The sequence below is a fragment of the Lissotriton vulgaris genome, chromosome 11, assembly GCF_964263255.1.
Source record: "Lissotriton vulgaris chromosome 11, aLisVul1.2, whole genome shotgun sequence".
Classification (NCBI taxonomy): domain Eukaryota; kingdom Metazoa; phylum Chordata; class Amphibia; order Caudata; family Salamandridae; genus Lissotriton; species Lissotriton vulgaris.
The window spans coordinates 33,850,957-33,873,755 of NC_141699.1; the positions used below are offsets into that span (position 1 = coordinate 33,850,957).

General features: G+C 53.7%; 1 protein-coding gene across 1 annotated transcript in view; it reads left to right on the forward strand.

Moving 5' to 3' along the window:
* SLC15A4 (solute carrier family 15 member 4) overlaps positions 1–22,799 on the forward strand; it is a 317,983-nt gene that overhangs the window by 284,218 nt on the left and 10,966 nt on the right. The window contains exon 7 of the mRNA XM_086942677.1: positions 2,488–2,646. Within this exon, the coding sequence (XP_086798803.1) occupies positions 2,488–2,646 (159 nt within the window). The remainder of the gene's footprint in view (positions 1–2,487; positions 2,647–22,799) is intronic.

The following is a 22,799-nucleotide window of genomic DNA, read 5'->3' on the forward strand; positions in this document are numbered from 1 at the left end:
TTAAAATGTCAACCCTGAAAGAAAGAAATGGCTATTGGAGCACTCTGCATGGCCAAGAGATTTTTGACCATTTGCCCCTCTTTGTACCTGAAGATGAAGAGTAAGAACTAGATAGGTACATTGAGGCAGTCAAGAGAGTGGAGAGACGTTTCAGCACCTAATTTGGTGGTAAGGCGGTATACATTTGTTTCAAGAGACCTCCATCCAACAGACTCAGTAGACATGCATGTTGCTTCTTTGTGTGCGTTAGCGGCCAAATGTGAATTTGGAGTGTTTACTGACCAACTTATTAGAGATTAGTTACTTACCTGGTGCTTTAATAAGAAAATTCAAGAGAGGTTACTATAGTGAAAAAATCCTTTTCTTGAAGAAGCAGTGGACATTGCGAACAACATTCAGGATTGCAAACTATCTGTCAAGGAGCGGACTTAGAAAACTGAGGATAATCTTTTAGTGGTCAAAGGGACCAAAACCTTGCCAAATAAACCTATTTCTGCTTGGAGAAAAAAAAGTGGAAATCCCTGCTATTGTTGTGGGTTCTCGTTCCATATTGCCTGGTTCAAGCAAGGTCCCGCTCTGGGAAAAGACTGCAATAAATGTGGATGGTCTGGCCATTTTGCCAGAGTATGTAGGATGAGTAACTCATGGGACAGAATGTTCTAATAGCTTTATGGCCAGCCGTAGCTGGGCTACACCGGCCATTAAAGGCCTGCTCCCTTGTTAAATCACAATCCGAGAGTGGGCCGTTAATGGCCAGAATGGTGGGCTGTAAAGCTATTTTAGAACATTGGAATGTTGAGAGCTCCATTGAAGACAGTAGAGTAGCTCTGGGCTTATAATAGCCGGTAGAACGCCGGAGGTCCAACATTCCAATGTTTGTCTTTCCATTTCTCCCTTTTCCGTTTAGAACATTTCACCATCAGCGGATGCACAGTCTATGCCGGTTGTTAAAGGCCTTCACCCTTGTTATGGCCCCTCGTCTGCGTCTCAGCCCTATAATTTGTGTTCAGGGCCTTTAATTACTGGTATAGCACTCAGCAGGGGGTATTACTTTATATTAAAAATGTAACTTTTAAATGGATTTACCCCTTTTAAGCACATTGTTACGGTCTTTAAAAATGTTCTGATTATCTCTACCAATTTCCCCTCCTTCCTCATCTAGATCTCTCTCCTGCCTTTAATATTTCTCCCACTTTAAAATGAGTATCGCTAGACTGAGACGAATACTATCCTAAGCCGCTCCTCCTTACTGACCCTAAAAAAGTGAGCTCTAGCCTCACAGCTGTGGTTAGTTTTAGGGTCAGTAAGGAGGCAGCGGCTTAGGATAGTATTCGTCTCAGTCTAACGATACTCGTTTTAAGGTGAGCTCTAGCCTTAAACTCACAGCTGTGGTTAGTTTTAGGTTCAGTAAGGAGGAGTGGCTTAGGATAGTGTTCGTCTCAGTCTAGCGATACTCGTTTTAAGGTGAGCTCTAGCCTTAAACTCACAGCTGTGGTTAGTTTTAGGGTTAGTAGGGAGGAGCGGCTTAGGATAGTATTCGTCTCAGTCTAGAGATACTCGTTTTAAGGTGAGCTCTAGCCTTAAGCTCACAGCTGTGGTTAGTTTTAGGGTCAGTAAGGAGGAGCAGCTTAAAGTTGTATTTGTCGCAGTCTAGAGATACTCGTTTTAAGGTGAGCTCTAGCCTTCAACTCACAGCTGTGGTTAGTTTTGGGGTCAGTAAGGAGACAGCGGCTTAGGATAGTATTCGTCTCAGTCTAGAGATACTCGTTTTAAGGTGAGCTTTAGCCTTAAACTCACAGCTGTGGTTAGTTTTAGGGTCAGTAAGGAGGAGCGGCTTAGGATAATATTCGTCTCAGTCTAGCGATACTCGTTTTAAAGTGAGCCCTAGCCTTAAACTCACAGCTGTGGTACAGCTAAGGCTTTGTTTTAATATTGACAATAAGCATTATGTTTATGTTCAAGATGTAGGATAGGCTTAGCTTTTATCTTGGTTCGTTCCATTTCTTTTTGATTTTTATTCATTTTATGATTATGGTTTAAGGATCTTAGTAGTAATCGTCACAATCACATTTGAGGTATTTTAATGGTAGTAATTCAATGTCATTGAGATTGTTTTCATCATTAATGTTTAGCGATGCTCTCCATCAAACAATCTATTCATTTACGGTTAGGCTTTTCTTGTACTGGATCATTAGGGTGCATTTTGCAGAGTCTCACCGGGCATCACAGCAGCCCCAGGATGTGTATGAGGAGATACGTTCCTGTCCTGCTATATATCGCAAGGGTTGCATTGCTAGTCACTGCAACATGATTTATACATCAGGAGTCAGCAGTTATTGGTTTGTGGGTAGGTTTTCCAGTGTTCTACAGCTCAGCTCTGTACTCACCTCACAGCAATCCATTCCATAATGTTCCTGTGTTTTTGAGAGACCCTGATGGTGCATTCCCATCTGACCTGTGTTTCTCTTTTCTTTTCTCCTTCTCCAGGTCTTGAGTTTGCCTATTCAGCAGCTCCCAAGTGCATGCAGAGCGCCATCATGGGCCTCTTCTTCTTCTTTTCTGGTGTCGGCTCCTTCGTGGGCTCGGGGCTCCTGGCGCTGGTGTCCATCAACGCCATCGGATGGATGAGTAGCCATGAGGACTCTGGTGAGTGAGTAGCAGCAGTGGATTGAATCAATGCTTCAATTACTACCCAACAGAACTCATTTCACCTTTCTTTCACAAAATGTTATTGATTTTGCCTTTCCCTTTCTATTTACTTTACTTTCACTTTCCAAACTGTTATTTCTGAGCCATATATCAGTTTATTTTAAAACATTGTTCAGTATACCCCAGTATGCATCTTTTCCACCACTAGTTCCTCTTGGCCAGCTCTTATGGGGGATATCTTTACCTAAAGGAAGTCTGGAGGACATCTCTCCTTGGATTTAGCTTACCAGTGAATGATGGCCAGATACAGGGTTCGACTGATCATACCACGTCATTCTCCTCACCCTTGCCTACCTTTGGATGCCAGAGAGGAAGCGGGCAGGGCTTGCAAATGCTCCCGACCTCTCTTCCATGCAAAAGTGTTGAATGTAATGTCAACGTTAATGATCTGTAATGTGGGATAGGATGTGGCATAATGGCTAGGACGGCCGACCTCAAATCTGGGGAACCGGGTTCGAGTCTTGGCAACGATGCAATGTGTCCCTATGTAACACAACTGGTGCTCATGTACAGCGCTCTGATACCCGATACCTTCGGGTCAAGCTTACGCTGTATAAAACTACCCCATGCCCCTCAAAAAAAGATCTGAACCGGCAAGGATCTTGTCAAGCTTTATGGTCACAGACCAGGTTACATCGTGGTCGTCCATGGCGACCATCTTTTTTTTTTTACAACATTTTATTAGGGCAAATGATGCAAACCACAGTAGTAAAATAAACAAGGTCTGTTCACAGAGTCTGAACTTGCGGAAGCAAAGCAGTTCAAGTAACACAAGGATGACGCTAGCAAAATAAACAGTTGGGTTGCACCATGAAGCATAATAAATGTTACAATAGGAAACTTTTCTAATAAGCAACTTAAATGCAAAGCAAACATAGGCAGTAGTCCAAAAGATGAAAGAAAAGATAAGAGAAACAATAGTCATAAGAAGCAGATTGCAAGACCAGCACAGTAAATCATTCCGTATCACATTAGGTGGCACCTCAGACAATGACCACATTTCTATAAAAGCAATTAATGAATCATCCCACCCAGGGGGGGGGCAGGAGTAAAAGCAGGAGATCGCACAGTACAAAAATGCCATGTAGGACCGAAAGTAGGCTAAATTAGCGAGTAAAGGACCATCCCCGTCCTTGGCCAAAGGGGAGCGGCAGGTTATGGCAGAAGCAATAACAGATTGAGTACAGAGTGGGGGTCCCGAGGCCTAGCCCACCCCAGTCGGTAGATTGGGGTGTAGGGACTGAGAGGGTGCTTCCAACGCTTTCCCCGCAATGTATTGACGGTATGGGCCCCAAATGTCTGTGGGGCGGGAGGATGCAGGGAGTTGGTCAGAATATTCCACACTATTTACATTGCATTACGCCACACTTCGTAGCCAAGCGGCAACTGTGGGAGCACGTCTCGAGCACCAGTGAAGCGCGACCTCTCTCTTGGCCAGAAGGAAGCAGATCGATGCCAATTTGCGAATTTTGCGGGGAAAGTTGGACATGTATCCCATCAGGGCAATCTCCGGTAGGACTGACAGTGGCAGGCCTAAAATCGCACCCAGTGTATCATGTAGGTCAACCCAATAGGAGTGTAGTTTCGGGCAAGTCCAGGAAAGATGGGCAAAGTCCGCCTGAGGGGCGTTGCACTTGGGACAGGTGTGGGGACGTGCCGGGTCGATTTTGTTGGCCATCGCTGGGGTGTGGTATAGCCGTCGAAGGAATTTAAAGTGTATGAGTTTGTGTCTGTTATTCATTGAGACCTCCCTGGTCGTGGCACAGCATGCTTCCCATTGATCGTCAGAGATCTGGGTGCCCAGATCTTTTTCCCACGCGGCGCGAACCGCCTCATCTGACGATGGAAGTGAGGACAGGCAGAGTTTGTAAAGTTTGGACACCACGTGGGCCCCCGAAGTGTTCTGGATAATGGAAGTGAGTGCCTGAGTGTCATCCGGTGGCAATGGGAAAGTGTGAAATGTGGCTCGCATCAACGCCCTGAGTCTAGCAAACACAAAGGTATCCATGAAAGTGCGCTCGGTGAAGCGGGGGTCTTCGGATATGGAAATAGCGTGGCCATCTGGGAATAAGTCACCGATTGTAGTCAGTTGGTATTTAGCGAGTGTGCGACTAATCAATGTTTCGCCAGTTATAGGGAGCCAGTGGGGATTGGGGAGTGGGAGGGCCTGTGAGTACAGAGTGTCAACACGCAGTAAGCGTCTGAGTTTGTCCCAGGCCCAAGTCGTTGTGGTGAGAGGGGAAGGCCCTTTGGGAGCACAGCGTCCAGAGACACTGGGAGCGCGGCGTCTGCTTCAGGTTTCTGTTGGACAGGCCACGTGCAGGACTTGCTCCCTTCCCGCACGACCGGGCCCGAGCCCGGCTCTTCAGGTATGACACGCAACAACCACCCATTTCCCGTCTCATATGGGACCCCTGCCCCTGGACATCTCCACATCAGGGACCCGAATCCCTACCGGCCCCCTCGCCCGGCTTGGGCGCCATCTTGGACACAGCACCACGAGGTCGCGTGGCCTCCGATCGACCCTAACCCTGGGCCTGGCCAGGCCCCGACATCCCGGCACCACCATCCACCCAGGAGGTGAGCGGACTACTTGGCAGGTCAATGGGAGAAAGGGGTGTCGATGGCTCTCCCCCGCCAGGTGCCGATCGCCCCGGCTCCCCCGGGCACTGGCTCCACCCCCCTGCTGGGTGTCTGGACTCCCTCATCCCGGACCTCCCGACCTCCAAGTGCGAGGGTCCGGACATCAAAGGGGGCCAGACCTATAACTGGGGCAGCTCCAGAGCAGGAAGGCAGTTGTATCCTGGAGTCGAGAGACGCAGTGAAGAACTCATCCTTGACGGACTACTGGCGCTGCCGTAGTCCTGCCTTGCGAACTATCGTCCTGCTTGCTGGCGCTGCCGCAACCTTTCTGCAACCTTCATCGTCGTCGGGACCTGCTGGCGTGGCCGCGGACCGTTTGTAACCACCACCTTCATCGGGACCTGCTGGCTCCGCCGCGGACCGTCGCTACCTTCAACCATCCCGGGACCTGCTGGCTCCGCCGCGGCCCGATCATCTAGAACGCCGAGCTCGAGGATTGTGAGCTATTCCATCTACCAGATTGGTAACAAGACTGTCCCGCTACCCTTTTCCCAATCAAGAGACTAGAACCGAGGGGACCTCTGAGTCCAGACCTCCTTGTACCATTCCACCGTACTTAAAGAATTGCTTATAAAGAACGTTAAACCTTCTCCTTGTGTGGTGTACATCTGTGGGGGGGGAAGTTACGCGTCTGTACTATCGCTGGAGACGGCTCTCCCCGGAGACCTCTCCCCGTATTCTCGGCCGACCCTCCCGGTCCGTCTAACATTGGTGGCCAGCGGCGCGATCCGAATCAACGCGTAATCGTACAGAGAGTAGCTCACCCCACGACAAAACCACAATGACAACCAAAGAGAGCGGATCCACCGAGAAATTCCAGATGGAGAAATTGGAAGAGTACAGCCATCGTGAGTTGAAACAATTCTGCATTGAACTAGGTATCGCTACCACCGGTCTGAGTACTAAGGACGATTTCAAGCACGCCATTGAGTCATGGGCGGAAACCGGGGCCGTCAGACCCCCGGACCGAAATATCACAGCAGCAGAGAAAAACACCACGGCTCCCGAGGAGCGAAGAACGGGTCTTTCGCAAAACGAAATCCAAGAACGAGAGAAAAACAGACTACATGAACTAGAAATGGCCCGGCTCAAAATGGATGGCGAACTCAAATTAGCCGAACAAAAACTGAACCTAGAACATCTACGGCTCCGAGAAGAAAGGGAAGAAAAACAGAGACAAAGAGAGCTCGAAGAGAAGAGACTGGCGTATGAACACGAGCGCAAACTAGCAGAGATAGAATTACGTAAGCAGAACAAAGAATTAGGGGTGCCCGAGCAACCGCGCACCCCGGGAGCAACAGAAAAGAAAGTACACATCCCCAAGGATGTCGTGCGAGAATATTTCCGAGATGACGACATACAGCAGTGGTTCAAGGCCTACGAGATCGCTATGACCTCCCACCGGATCGATCGAAGCGACTGGGGAGCCGGTCTATGGGGGAGGTTCGTCAATGAGGGCCGCGATGCCCTGTTACAGCTCCCAGACCATCTAATGACCTCCTATGACCACATGAAAGCTACCCTCCTCACCCGCTATGGGCTCACACCCGAAATGTACTGCCAGAGGTTCCGAGACTGCACCCGGATCCCGGGTACAACTTGGGTGGAGTACGTGAACTATTTCAGCCGAGCCTTCGAGGGTTGGATCAAGGGGAGCAATGTAACGACCTATGAACAACTCTTCAATCTCATGGTATGGGAGCATCTATCTAACAACTGCTTCGTCGAGCTCAGGCAGCACCTCCTCGACAGTAAATTGACCGATCCACGACAGCTCGCCGCCGAGGCTGACCGGTGGGAAATCACCCGAGTGGGCCGAAATGGGTCACATGAACAGAACCGGAACCACCCAGGTCAGCACCGTCCCCGAGGAGGAGGAGGGGGCCAGGGACGAGGAAGAGACAACGCCCCGGCCACTCCCGCTGCCAACACACCACCCCCGGCCAACCGGGGCAACACCCCAGCGCGCCCGGGGTACAGAGCCAATGTCACGTGTCACCGATGCCAGCGAGTCGGCCACTACGCAAATGACCCGAATTGTCCACAGAGCCAGACTCCGAGACCCCGCCAGATGGCTGCCGCCGCCCTGGGGGAAGAACAAATCTCCGAAGAACACGAGGAACGTGAGCAAGAACACCAAGAATGGGAACCAGCCGCCATGGTTCTAGCGTGCCTAGGGGGAAAAGACATGGTCCCGCGGGCCCTCCTACCCGCCAACACCCGGAAGTACAGCCAGTGGGTGAGCATTAATGGACGCCGGGCCGAAGCCCTACGTGACACCGGGACCAGTGTGACAGCCGTCCGCTGTCACCTGGTGACCCCAGAACAGATCCTGCCGAACGTTCTCTGCCCTGTCCGTTCAGCCGACAATTCGGAGAGTCTATGTCGGATGGCCTGCGTCCCCTTCGAGTGGGGAGGAGTCTCCGGCATGTTGAAGGTGATGGTCCGAGATGATGCCCCCGTGGACTGCCTCCTGGGAAATGATCTGGAGAGTTCCCCGTGGGCCGCCGTAGAGAGAAGAGAGCACCTGGGGATGTTGGGCCTCCCGGACTGGGCGTGCGTAACCACCCGGTCCATGGCCGCCCGTGCCATCCCCCGACCCGAAGAACCTGAATGGCCGGCACCTCCTCCCCCGGTCGCTCCAGTAGAAGACACCGACCGTGCCGACCCTCCAGAGCAAACCCCCGAAGGGCTCGCCCAGCTCCAGGACCTTCCCGACCTGGCTCAGTGGCGTCAGGAAGGGGGGCCCACCCAAGAACAGTTTCGTCAAGAGCAGAAGACCTGTCCCTCCCTCGAGGGACTCCGCCAACAAGCCCTCGCCCAGAGCGCAGGGGATACCTCCGGAACCCATTGGGTCTATTGGGACAATGACCTGTTGTACAGCGAACAGAGAATCGCGGAGTTAGGGGCCAGTCGAGTGCTAGTGGTGCCCCTCCGCTTTAGAGACTTTTTGCTAAACCTGGCCCACGATGTCCCCCTGGCTGGTCACCTGGGTCAGGACAAAACCTACAGTCGCCTGGTGACCCACTTTTTCTGGCCCAAGATGAGGAACGACGTACTCCAGCACTGCCGGTCTTGCCCCACGTGCCAGGCCAGCGGGAAGAGCGGCCGCAAGCTTAAAGCCCCTCTGCAACCTTTTCCAGTGGTCACCACCCCGTTCGAGAGGGTGGGAATAGACATTGTGGGGCCCCTGGACCCCCGTACAGCACAAGGACATCGGTTCATCCTGGTACTGGTGGACCACGCCACCCGCTACCCCGAGGCTGTTCCCCTGCGAACTGTGACAGCCCCGGTGGTTGGCCGGGCCTTGATGGGAATCTTCTCCCGGGGGGGCTTCCCCCGAGAAGTCGTCAGCGACAGAGGCACTAACTTTATTTCAAAATACATGAAATCCCTCTGGCAACAGTGTGGGGTCACCTACCGATTCACGACCCCCTATCACCCTCAAGGAAACGGACTAGTTGAGCGGTTCAACCGCACGCTCAAAGGGATGATTGGGGGGTTGGAAGAGCCCCTCCGTCGCCAGTGGGATGTGCTACTGCCGTGCCTCCTCTTTGCCTATCGAGAAGTCCCCCAGAAGTCCCTCGGCTTCAGCCCGTTCGAACTCTTATATGGACACCCTGTGCGAGGGCCGCTCAGCCTAGTCAAAGAAGGTTGGGAAATGCCCCCTCTGAAGAACCCTCCAGATGTTTTCAAGTACCTCCTGACCCTACGCAACCAGACCAGACGGTTCAGAGAAATGGCTAAAGCAAACTTGGAGGCCAGTCAGGAAGACATGAAAAGGTGGTACGATCAAAATGCCTCCTCCATCGAATTTGAACCCGGCCAACAGGTATGGGTGATGTCTCCCACCGAACCATGCGCCCTGCAAGACAAATGGACAGGGCCCTTCAAAGTGGTCGAGCGCAAGAGCCCTGTCACCTATCTCATCGATATGGAATCTTCACGGAACCCCCTCCGGGTCCTCCACGCCAATAGACTAAAGCCCCACTTTGTGCGCTCGGAGCTCAGCCTCCTGATGGCAACAGACAGCGGAGCCGAAGAGGATTCCGAGCCACTCCCTGATCTCCTACGGACTCGAGAGAAGGACGACTCCGTGGACGGGGTCCGACTCTCGGAGGCCCTCACCCTGGAACAGCGTCAAGGCTGCTGAGATCTCCTACTGCAGTTCGCCGCTCTGTTCTCCCTCACCCCAGGGGTCACCCCCTGGTGCTCACACGATGTAGACACTGGAGACAGTCCCCCTATCCGACATCGGGCCTACCGCGTACCAGATCGGGTACGGGCCTGCATCCAAGAGGAGGTGTCCAAGATGCTCACGCTCGGGGTCATCGAGCCCTCAGACAGCCCCTGGGCCAGCCCAGTGGTACTGGTCCCCAAAGCAGCCGCCCCCGGCACCACTCCTGAGCTCCGGTTCTGCGTCGACTACCGGGGCCTAAATGCGGTCACCAGAACAACCGACGCGCATCCCATTCCCCGAGCAGATGAACTAATCGACCGTATGGGAGCTGCCCGCTACCTCAGCATCTTCGACCTGACAGCGGGCTACTGGCAGATCGGTCTCACACCCCGGGCCCAAGAACGATCTGCCTTCTCCACCCCTGATGGCCACTACCACTTCAAGGTCATGCCATTCGGCATGAAGAATGCTCCAGCAACATTCCAGCGGCTAGTAAATCAGGTCCTGGCGGGACTCGAAGAATTCAGCGCCGCCTATCTGGACGATATCGCTGTGTACAGCCGCCACTGGTCCGACCACCTCAACCACCTCCGAGAGGTTCTGCAGGCCCTCCAACGAGCCGGCCTCACGATCAAGGCCAGCAAATGTCAAATTGGCCAGGGGTCCGTAACCTACCTCGGGCACCAGGTGGGAAGCGGTCTGGTGACCCCGCTGCAACTCAAAATCGCTGCCATCCAGTCGTGGCAGCCCCCCATCACCCAGACCGAGGTCCGCGCCTTCTTGGGACTCACAGGCTACTACCGGCGGTTCGTGAGGGACTATGGCAGCATTGTAGGGCCCCTCACGGAACTCACATCCAAAAACCAACCAAAGAAGGTCAACTGGACCCCAGACTGTCAAGCGGCCTTCGAGAAGCTGAAGGCCGCCATGTGCTCCGCCCCTGTGCTCCAGGCCCCCGACTACAGTCGGGAATTTATCATCCAAACGGACGCCTCCGACCATGGCATTGGGGCAGTCCTGTCCCAGCTGAACCCCGAAGGACTTGACCAACCAGTGGCCTTCATCAGCAGACGTCTCCTGGCCCGAGAGCAACGCTGGAGCACCATCGAGAGGGAGGCCTTCGCAGTGGTGGGGGCCCTCAAAAAGCTCCGGCCTTATCTCTTCGGTACCCACTTCCGGGTACAGACCGACCATCGGCCCCTGCAGTGGCTAATGCAGATGCGGGGGGAAAACCCAAAACTATTGCGTTGGTCCATCTCCCTGCAGGGGATGGACTTCACCGAGGAACATCGGCCCGGACAGGATCACGCGAACGCAGATGGCCTGTCCCGCTTTTTCCGCCTCGACGAGGAGAGTCCCCAAGAGGATGGGTGACTCTCCCCGCCTTCAGCTGGGGGGGACGCATGTTGGACAGGCCACGTGCAGGACTTGCTCCCTTCCCGCACGAGCCCGGCTCTTCAGGTATGACACGCAACAACCACCCATTTCCCGTCTCATATGGGACCCCTACCCCTGGACATCTCCACATCAGGGACCCGAATCCCTACCGGCCCCCTCGCCCGGCTTGGGCGCCATCTTGGACACAGCACCACGAGGTCGCATGGCCTCCGATCGACCCTAACCCTGGGCCTGGCCAGGCCCCGACATCCCGGCACCACCATCCACCCAGGAGGTGAGCGGACTACTTGGCAGGTCAATGGGAGAAAGGGGTGTCGATGGCTCTCCCCCGCCAGGTGCCGATCGCCCCGGCTCCCCCGGGCACTGGCTCCACCCCCCTGCTGGGTGTCTGGACTCCCTCATCCCGGACCTCCCGACCTCCAAGTGCGAGGGTCCGGACATCAAAGGGGGCCAGACCTATAACTGGGGCAGCTCCAGAGCAGGAAGGCAGTTGTATCCTGGAGTCGAGAGACGCAGTGAAGAACTCATCCTTGACGGACTACTGGCGCTGCCGTAGTCCTGCCTTGCGAACTATCGTCCTGCTTGCTGGCGCTGCCGCAACCTTTCTGCAACCTTCATCGTCGTCGGGACCTGCTGGCGTGGCCGCGGACCGTTTGTAACCACCACCTTCATCGGGACCTGCTGGCTCCGCCGCGGACCGTCGCTACCTTCAACCATCCCGGGACCTGCTGGCTCCGCCGCGGCCCGATCATCTAGAACACCGAGCTCGAGGATTGTGAGCTATTCCATCTACCAGATTGGTAACAAGACTGTCCCGCTACCCTTTTCCCAATCAAGAGACTAGAACCGAGGGGACCCCTGAGTCCAGACCTCCTTGTACCATTCCACCGTACTTAAAGAATTGCTTATAAAGAACGTTAAACCTTCTCCTTGTGTGGTGTACATCTGTGGGGGGGGGAGTTACGCGTCTGTACGATCGCTGGAGACGGCTCTCCCCGGAGACCTCTCCCCGTATTCTCGGCCGACCCTCCCGTTCCGTCTAACAGTTTCAAATGTTGAATCCTGGCATCCGGATGGTACAAGGAGTGGGCATACGAGCACTGGGCAACCAGGTAATAAAGGTAGAAGTCTGGGACTCCAAAGCCGCCCCTCTCGTATGGCAGTGCTAACGTGCTCCAGGCAAGGCGAGGGCGCTTCCCTCCCCAAACCAGTCTTTGTAGTGCAGTGCGCAGTTGGGTAAAAAAAACCTGTGTGAGAGGGATGGGAATGTTGTTGAAAAGATATAAGAACCGGGGCAGTACCACCATTTTCACTATGGCAATGCGCCCAGCCATCGACAAGGGAAGGCGGAGCCATCTGTCAGTGTTATCTTCCAAAAAGTCGAGGGCGCGTCCATAGTTCATGCGAATAATGGACACGGTATCCAAGTGGATGTGAATCCCAAGATATTTAACGGAGTCCTCGCACCATTCCAGTGGGAGGGAGCAAGGCCATCTTGTGGTGGCAAGGGTGAGGGGGAACAGCTGTGATTTGTGCCAATTAACCCTGAGGCCCGAATAGTCACCAAAACGCATAATTTCTAGCAGAGGCTGCAGGTTGGTCTCCGGGGTGCTGACGTAAAGAACCATGTCGTCCGCGTAGAGCGATAGAAGAAGAGGCCCGGTGCGAAACTGGAGCCCCCTGTGCAAGTGTTTCTCCTGAAAGTGTCGGACCAGAGGATCCATAGCCAAAATAAAAAGTAAGGGGGATAGGGGGCATCCTTGTCGGGTACCTCTAGAAAGAGTGAACCTGTTGGTGATAGTGCCATTGAGGCGAATACGTGCCGTGGGTGCTGTATACAGCAATTCGACGGTCGCCACAAACATAGCGGGCATGCCCATCACGTCCAGAAAAAAGGGCCACTCCAGAGTGTCAAAAGCCTTTTCGGTATCCAGAAAGACCGCAGCTGCCGGAACGGTTGGGTCAATTCTGTGCAGGACCGAGAAGACCGTGCGAAGGGTCAGGGATGTCGACCGCTGAGGGACGAAGCCAGATTGAACCGGTGAAATAATAGAGTTCACCAGTAGCGCGAGCCGCATTGCAAGCACCTTGGCAAAGATTTTATAGTCCAGGTTCAAGAGTGATAGCGGGCGATAGGAGCTGCAGACCATTGGGTCGAGACCAGGTTTGGAAAGCAAGACTATAACCGCCTCACGGAGCGTAGGGGGGAGAACACCGGACTCCAGGGCCTCGGCGTAGACCTCAACCAGAATGGGAACCAACTCCTCCTTGTATGTTTGATAAAAATCGGCCGTGAAGCCATCCAGGCCCGGCGCCGAGGAACCTTTCAGCGAGTCTATCGCCTCTGCGATCAGCTCGGGCGTGATGGGGTGCGCCAAGAAATCTTGCATGTACTTCTCCAAGAAGACCATAGCTATTTCGTTACTATAAGGACCGGGGTCACGGTTTTCCTCTGTTAGGGCAGACTTATAAAGGTGCTTATAATAAGACAAGAAAGTGTTGCAAATGTCAGGAGTGTTGAAGTGAGGAGTGCCATCTGCAGCAACAATTTGTGTAATGTACGCCGCCTGCCGGGGGGGGGGCGCAGTAATTGAGCCAGTAACCTTCCTGGCCTGTCTCCCTCGCCGTACTGGCGTGCCGAATGGTACTTGCCCAAATATTTCAGTTCCCTGTCCGCCGTGTCTCTGAACTCTAAAAGGAGCTCGACACGTTTTGTGTCATTGACCGGGGAGGGGTCAGTCAGGATCTGAGATTCAATAGCTAACAGGTCGGTCTCCAGGCGGGACAGGGTGGCCCGGATTTCGCGCAGCGCTCCGACATGTTTAGTAATGCAGACCCCCCTGATGGTAGCCTTGAATCCCCTCCACAGTGTAGCCCAAGCGGTCCCCGAGCCAGTGTTGAGGTCGAAATAGTCCTCTATCGCCGAGCGGATCTCCTCCGTGAAAACTGGGTCCGCTAGAGCACGCCCAGGGAATCTCCATTGCCGCTCATATCCACCCAACCTGGGAAGCGCAAGCGTCAGAACCACCGGAGAGTGGTCAGAGATGGTGCGCGGTAGTGTGCGCAAATCGGTAACCCAACCCGCCAAGCCCGGAGACAGGAGCCAGTAGTCAATCCTGGTGCTCGTGTTGTGGTAGCCAGAGCGGTGCATGAAGGACGGGGAGGCAGTGTGACGCGTAGCCTCTGTCTTGCAGTGAAAAGTGGGAACAAATATCCGCCATCGCAGCGCGGTATAGTGGTTTGCGGTCAGGGGAGGGGGATGTGCTGTCTCTGCCGGGGTTCATCAGTAAGTTAAAGTCGCCCCCCATCGCCAGTAGGTCAATATCTGCTTGTATTAGAGACAAGTGTAGCTCCTCAAGGCAGGCCGGGGAGTCAACATTAGGACCATAAACCCCTACAATGGAGATCTTGTAACCAAACAGCAGCCCAAGAAGAATCACATATCGTCCCTCCCCATCCACCTTGCTACTAGTCAGGACAAAGGGTATTCGTTTGTGTATCAAAACTGCCACCCCACGAGCATATCTACTGAAGCTTGAAAACACTCTGTGGGCGCCCCAATTCTGTGCAAAGGAAGGTGTGTCTGAATGAACCATGTGCGTCTCCTGTAAAATGAGAATATCAACTTTATGTCTCACTGCATATTGTAAAACCTGCTTCCTTTTCCGGGTGGAATTCAAGCCTCGGACATTCCATGTCATCAATGTTAGACTAGAAGGGCCAGTCTGCAAACCTACCCGGGCCATAGAGTCAAATCTAGGATCGTGGACAAGAAGTGGTCATCGAACAAACCAGTGCCATGTGTCTCGCAATCAGGGTAAAAAAAAGGGGGGAAAAAACATAAAGAATACAAACACCCCCGCCCCCACCCACCACCCAGCCTCCCAACACCCCGTGAGAGGCAGAACCCCCCAAATTGCAAATCTGAAAAGCAGAACAGCAAGTGCCATGTAGGAAAAGCATACGAAAATGGTTGCATAACGCAATTTAGGAAACCCAAGAAGAAGCAACAAAACATATCAGCCCGCGCTTGGGGGGGAGGCAACGCTAACCCCCGAGCGGGCAGTCCAACGGAACGATGAGAATGTCATAAACGGATAGGGATGAAAGGAATGTTAGCCACCCCTGCAAGAAGAAGAATGAACCAGAACTGGAGCGGAGTGTACATTCAGCCCTGTCCAGCGTCCGTAAACAAGTCAGCGCTGGCCTGCGTGTCTGGCTGCGGGGGAGAAGTGGGTCTGGAGCCAGGGGCCGATCCAGGCCCTTTCTTGTACGTGTGGCAGAAGTCCTGAACCTCTGCTGGAGAATCAAAAATGCGATACCGGCCATTAATGTCCACTTTCAACCGAGCTGGGTAGAGCATACTGTATTTCAGGCCCAGGTTTCGAAGAGCTGCCTTGACGCTGGTGTATTTCCTCCGAGCCTCCTGCACCATGACAGTATAGTCCGGAAAGAAGGACAGCTTGCTCCCCTGCCATCTCACCTCGCCCATCTCTCACGCCGCCCGAAGCGCGGCGTCACGGTCCCTAAAGTTCATGATCCTGGCAATGATGGGTCGGGGTAGCTGTCCCGAGCGTGGCCTAGGCCCCAATGACATGTGAGCTCTCTCCACAACAAAACCAGCCGTGAACGTGTCTTTACCAAACAATTCGATGAGGAGATTTTCCACAAAGGTGTCGAACCGGCCAGTGGCAGTAGTCTCCGCCACGCCAAGGATTCTGATGTTGTTTCGCCGGCCACGCGCCTCCAAATCCTCATTCTTAATGGTGACATCTTTAAGAATTTTCTCCACCCTCTCAAGTCTCTTTAGGGTTTTGGAGGATCCGTCTTCAAGGTCAGATATTCTAGACTCCGCCAGGTCCAGACGCCGATCGTGGGCTTGTACAGTTGAGTTGATGGCAGACAGTTTTTGTTCCAGACTGGCGAACCTTGTATCAAGGGCCTTGAAGCCTGCACGCATCTCCCCCATCATGGTGGCCATCATGGACGCCGCATCGCCAGTGTCTTGTGTCACTGGAGCTCCTGCCGCAGTTCCCGGAGGGGGGTCGGCAGCAGGGAGAGTCTTGTCGAAGTTGAGAGTCCTCTGGGCTGGATCTTTTTTCCCCATTGTGGAGGACGCGTGGCGGGGCCGCAGTCTCTGCGACTGTGGTGGTGAGCAGGGATCAATGGTAAAAGCAGGCCGACCAGTAGACCTCCAAAGACCAGCCACGTGGGTAGGACAGCAGGCAAATGTTCAGGCCGCAGTCAAAGTAGCAGGGTGACCAGGAAGCACAAAATGGCGCCGCGGGGTGCAGGAGTAGGCCACCCAACCGTGGCGTATCCAGCAGAAGCCTCGTGGTGGCGATGGAAGGTGGCGCGTTACCAGGGAGCGTTCCCGGGCCGACTAGCAGGCCCGCGCACCGCCTCCGAACGTGCCCGCAGCACTCCCCACCGATTCCGCACGAGTCCGAAATCCAGTCCCCGGCTCCCGCTCCCGAGCAGGCCAAGACCGCAGCCACACCCGAGAGCCCGGAAAACCAGGGAAAAGACGGGACCGAGCGGTTAGGGGGGAACAGTGCGCGAGGCCGCCAGAGGCAGGAGCCTAAAGGAGCGGCGTCGCGGCCGCAGTCCGCCGAGTCGCACTCACCCGGCTCTCCAGCGCAGCAGGGAAGATGGCGCCGAGGTCCGGAGGCCTCAGATCTCCACTGCCGTGGCCGTCGCGGCCAGCCGTTCCCGCGGCTCAGGAACTTCTCTCTGGCTGCCCCGGACCATCAGTAGGCTGGACACGGCATTTAGTGTCGGCAGGGACGCGGCCACATTCCTTTTTCGTCCGAAGTGGGCGCCCGCCCGCAGGAGCTTCACAGCGGAGCGGCCATTACGGTTGCCGCCGCGGCCACGCCCCCCCCCATGGCGACCATCTTTAAGCCACTGGTGGCGTCTGTAGGGTCTAAAGTCTATTTGTACATTCGTCACGTGCTATGCGACTCATTTTATTATTGTGGTCGAACTCCTATGTTTTCCTGTAAAGGGCACGTGACAGGCACTGTGCTCATTCTGTGCCTTGCTCCGCTCGTGGAGTTCTAGACCGTTCACCAAAAGTGATGCGCCTGTCATTGTGACTTTTTACTGTGAGCAGCATGTTATAAGACTCTCTGCTGCTGATTTAAATAGTCGCAGTGCTCCCTAAATTGTGTAGATTGCACACTAGCGCTCTCTATGCTGCTGATTTAAATAGTCTCGATGCAGGGGCGGCCTTAGACATGTGCAAGATGTGCATCTGCACAGGGCCACAAAATCCCAGGGGCCACCACGCCAATATATATCCTTAATATAATAATCCTCTGAGGATGGATACATATTTGTGTGGTGGCCCCTGGCAGGGATTTGGTGGCCTCTGGCTCTGTTCCACTTCCAAACACCGTCACACCCCCCCCCCCCCCTCTTCACTGGCCTCCGTGCTCCGCCCCGCCCGGACCCCCTCTTCCGGGGCCCCCTACCTACACTCCCTGCCCAGGGCCACCATGAGCCTAGAGCCGCCCCTGCTCGATGCTCCCTAAATTGCTTCGATCACACTCTAGCTCCCTCTCTTGAAATGTAAGTAATCTGTAATAAATGGACGTCCTTCACTCCCCTCCATGTGGGCAGTATTCGATAGACCACCGGTTTTCAGATCCTTTTCTGCACTGGGGGCTTCAGTCTCAACTGCTCCTACAGAGAGAGGGAGGTACAAGGTTTGAGTGCACCAGCGCTGCTCTCACTCTTCAAAAGCACTCAAGCCACCCTGCATTCTTGAGTAGACGAGTGACAGCATTGACTCTGTCCTTCAACACCCCCACCATGCAAGGTCGCCCTCTTTACAACAGTGACACAACTCCCTGGGGACCCCTAACGTTTTGCCCTCCTTGAGTTTACATCAACCAATTCCTCATATTCGATGCCTAACTTTTTATGCTTTTTTGTTCTCAATGATGAGGAACTCCTTCCAGATTCGAATACTTCCTGACTGTTCTTCAGCGTCGCACCTGCTTCTAAAGGCAGATGAACGGAGCTGCTGGTGATGGTACCTGCAGCTCCGCGCGCTTCTTTGATGCACTAGGATATGTCCCAAGTGGCGCCTCGCCCTTTCCACAATCATTCCCACAGTTCTAAGCGCATCCTTCTTCACATAGACCCTTTCACATGTACCCCTCAGTCTTATTGTTGGCCCAGCGTGTTCTCTTGTGAGTAGCTTTCAACTGCACCTAATGGTCCACTTTGTTCATGCTGCTCCTTCTCACTCTGCCTCACCCTTCCCTCTCCTGGTTTGCTCCTGTCACTGGCCTATCTTTTTATATTTTAGTAAACTTTTTATTAACAATTGTGTAACATTCTTGTAACAGGCTTGCCACTTCCCAAGCACAGATTCAAAACGTGGGTGTTATTTAGACAAGCTGCGACAATTCAAAGCTTTGTTTGATGTTCAGTGAAGAATCAACTGAAGGCTCTTCGACCAGCTTCAATGGCTCATGTGGCCTATTCGGTCTGAGCGTCCATCTTTGCCGGCCCTTTAAGAGCAAAGGTAGCTTGACCATGTTAGTCAAGTCCATCGGTGATTGGTCTGGGGCTTGGCTTCAGTGAAGGCTATCATTGGGCCTTGATCTTACTGCGTAGGTGTGGCTTCCTGCTTCAGTCTGTGATGGGGAGACACAGTGACCTGTTCAATAGAGGTTCATGAACTTCAGTCCGCATTGAACAACTAACTAGGTCATTGTTTCCTAGTGAGTGAAGACGTTCATTTCCATGTCCATGTTCTCCTGTAATCTCATCCCTTGCAGGACAGCCAACCCCACAAGCCCCTCTTGTTCAGTTGTGTCTGCTCCATTATAAAGTTGTCTCCCGCGTGCAGACCTTTTCTCTACCTACCCCCGGTGTGCAGTCTTCCCTCACCTGGCACTTCTGCTCGCCTGTACAGTTATCCTAAATTGCCCTTGAGCTTCACCATCCTGCTGCCCACTCTGTATCCGTGCCCTTTCCTACAGATGCATCTACTCTATTACAACGCGCAGTGGACCAGAATGCACTTTGAACCGATAAGCAAACTATACTTTCAGGAAGCACTTTTCTCAAGTAAAATCACCAACATGTATGCGATCCACCTCCCAAGCCTGCGCTCCTATCCACGGCTCCAAAGCAGAACGGACACATGACCATTTACAATCCTCCCACTCCACAAACACACTTTGGTGATGCACAGAGCGATCGAGGCAGAAGAAGGCCCGTATTCTTGACCAACAATGTACTGGTTCTCACAGTGCTCCACGTTTGTGTTTACCAAGCCGGTACCCTCAGATTTGAGGCGGGCAGAATTTGGATGCCTCCATGATTACCTGACGTCCAATCATTCTAATCCCCCCTTTTATTTCTTTATCTATGAAGGAGTCTGTGTTCTAGGAGTTATCCTCACCCTAGCCGTGACCAGGTTAATTCTGAAAAGTCAAGCCAACCGTGATGGAACACGGGTCGGATACTGAAGCCACGGAGGAAACCGTGCCTTCACGGAGAAAAGCGTAGACTTCGAGGAGCAGTCTGAGGTGATGCTTTGTCATCTATCCGAAAGGATTGTAGGTCATGCATTGGTTCTGAGTTGCACAGTTTTTTGGAATGTGTTGGCACCGAACCCTGGCGATGTAGGCCTTGTGTTGTAGTTGAGCCATGCTGTCAGCACTGTGGAGTCCTCGAAGCGGCAATGCATCCGCGTTGAAGGCAAATGAATCAGTTCTGAATGACACAAAGCAGACAATGCATGGATTCTGCAGGAAAACAGCTAAAAAACGCACTTCCAGGTACTGGACTGATACCACTTGGCAGGGTAGGACTCACAGTTGGCAGAGTCCAAAGGCTGTAGCAGGGTTGAAGGGAGTCTTTGATCTCCCTGAGACTTCAGAACCAGAGGCAAGCAAGCAAGCCCTTGGAGTTACTTGATTCTCGGGATTTAGTGATTCAGGTCCAGTCCTTCTCACTACCAGGCAAGGTACAGCAGAGCAGGAATCCATCAAATCCAGCAAAGTGTCAGTCCTTTCAGCAACACACTCCTTCCCGGCAGAGTGTCCTCAAGTCCAGAGTGTACTGAGTTGGTGGTGGTCCAGTACTCATACTCAGTTGTGCCTTTGAAGTGTGGGAGACTTCAAAGAGAGACCTTTCAAGTGAAGAAGGTCCCTATCGTGGCTCCAGACTCACTACTGTGGGGTATGCAGCTCTTTGTGTGGGGACAGGAACAGCCATATTCATATGCAAGAGTCAGCTCCTCACTCCCATCCTGCACATGATGACTATCAGGATGTGAATGGCCCATCAGACACACCTCCGTTCCCTTTATGTGGGACTGTCTAGCGGGCATGCACAAAGCCCAGCTGTTACCCACCCCAGACATGTATTTAGAGACAGGCAGAGGCACAGAATAATTAAAGATAGAAAATGCTAACTTGCTAAAAGTTGAATTTTCAGACTAGCAATTTAAAATCCGACTTTACCATAAGTTGATTTTTAAGTTTTGAGTCCAGGAACACCAGACCCAAACTATCCAGTTTGTCCCAATTGGAAATTAAATTTAGAAGATGTATTAAGCTAATCCCATTGTTAACCTATGGGAAAAATAGGCCATGCCATAGTGAAAAACGAATGGACATGTAAAACTTAAAAGTACATGTCCCGCTTTTTAAATACACTGCCCCCTGCTCTTGGGGTGGTCTAGGGCCTACTTTAGGGGTGACTTATTGGTATTAGTAGGAAGGTTTGGGTCTGCCAAGTGGGCTAACTTGCCAGGCCGAAATGCCAGGTTTAAAGAGCTACTCTGGAGGGTGGCACAAACAGTGCTGCAGGCCCACTCGTGGCATTTCATTTGCAGGCCCTGGGCCCTTGTAGTGCACTTTACTAGGGACTTATAAATAAATTCAATATTCCAATTGTGGATAAGCCAATGTTACCATGTTTTAAGCAGAGAGCACATGCACTTTAGCATTGGTTAGCAGTGGCAAAGTGCCTGGAGTCCTAAAGCTAACAAATTCAACAAAAAGGGTAAGACGAAGACCAAATGTTTGGGGGTGACCCTGCAGAAAGGACCAGGTCCAACAGGCACGCTGCAGAGCTGCACTACTTTATATAACTGGGCACAAGGCGGTGCTGGGCTACTTAATGCCAGGGGGCACGGTTTCAGAACTGAACTGCTTTATATCAGTGGACACATCCAAACGGAACTATTTCATGCCAGTGGACACGGCGGCAGAACTGGACTACTTCATGCCAGTGGATATGGTGGCACAGGTGGACCACTTTATATCACTGGGCACGTGGCAGAGCTAGGTGGATGTCAAGAGACCTCAGGTATGAGGGCATTAATCGCTATTAAAATGATCCTATTCCTCTAAATGGTTGTGCTTGGAAATTGTAGGTCCTTGAGATGTGAGGAAACTACACAATTCTGAGGGTGTGAGGAGAAAGGATGGAGTAATCGGGGCGTGGGCTGTGCGCCAGCCTCCGAAGGGTGCTGGCCTGCACCGTGGCCAGGAGCCAAGACTGAGAAGGCATCTGATGTCAGTGGCTCTAAAGTGCTAGCCAGTGGCCCCTGTTGTGTGATCATTCAAACATTGAACACTCTGATAACAGCAAGCTCTGCAGATTAAATGAAATGGAGTCAGGAATTCTGGTGCTGAGGAAGGAGCTCCAGAGAAGCCCAACATGGAGTGTGCCTGTGCAGCTGAGGAGTAGGGATGCTTTTTCTTTTTCTAAAATCTGCCATGGGCTGGTTAAGATACATGGAGTATCCACCCTCTGGTAGATAAGTTTGTAGCTGTTGAGAACTAGTTAAGGTAAGGACCCGCATAATGTGTGTCTGCCCCCATAGGAAGTTATGGCTCCCTCCCCTGTGTGCCCGCTGCCGCCACTCACACCCTCCCCATAGTACCCATTGCCTCCCCTCTAAACCCACTGTATCCTCTGTGCACCCACAGCTACCCCTGTGCACCCACACCCTTCGTCCTGCATGTAGGGCCTCTCTTCTGCTCCCAGGGCCTCCTCTGTGCACCCACGCCCTTCGTCCTGCACGTAAGGCCTCTCTCCTGCTTCCATGGCCTCCCCTGTGCACCCACACCCTTCGTCCTGCACGTAGGGCCTCTCTTCTGCTCCCAGGTCCTCCCCTGTGTACCCTGCCCTTCGTCCTGCATGTAGGGCCTCTCTTCTCCTCCCCTGCGCACCTGCTGCTCTCCCTCTGTGCCCACTGCCTCTCCTCTATGCCAAGGGCCTCCTATGCACCCGCTACCTCCCTTATGTGCCCACCATCTCCGATCTGCACCCACCACCTCCCACCTATGTGGCTGCTGCCTCCCCTGTAGGCCCAGGGCCTCCCCTCTGCACCCCCGCCTCCCCTTTCAGCCCAGGGCCTCCCCTCTGCGTCCACCTCCTCCCCTCTGCGTCCACCTCCTCCCCTCTGCGTCCACCTCCTCCCCTCTGCGTCCACCTCCTCCCCTCTGCGTCCGCCGCCTCCCCTCTGCGCGCCGCCTCCCCTCTGCGCCTGCCACCTCCCCTCTGCGCCTGCCACCTCCCCTCCTCTGCGTCCGCCTCCTCTCCTCTGCGTCCGCCTCCTCCCCTCTGCGTCCGCCGCCTCCCCTTTGCGCCTGCCGCCTCCCCTTTGCGCCTGCCGCCTCCCCTTTGCGCCTGCCGCCTCCCCTTTGCGCCTGCCGCCTCCCCTCTGCGCCTGCCGCCTCCCCTCTGCGCCTGCCGCCTCCCCTCTGCGCCTGCCGCCTCCCCTCTGCGCCTGCCGCCTCCCCTCTGCGCCTGCCGCCTCCCCTCTGCGCCTGCCGCCTCCCCTCTGCGCCTACCGCCTCCCCTCTGCGCCTGCCGCCTCCCCTCTGCGCCT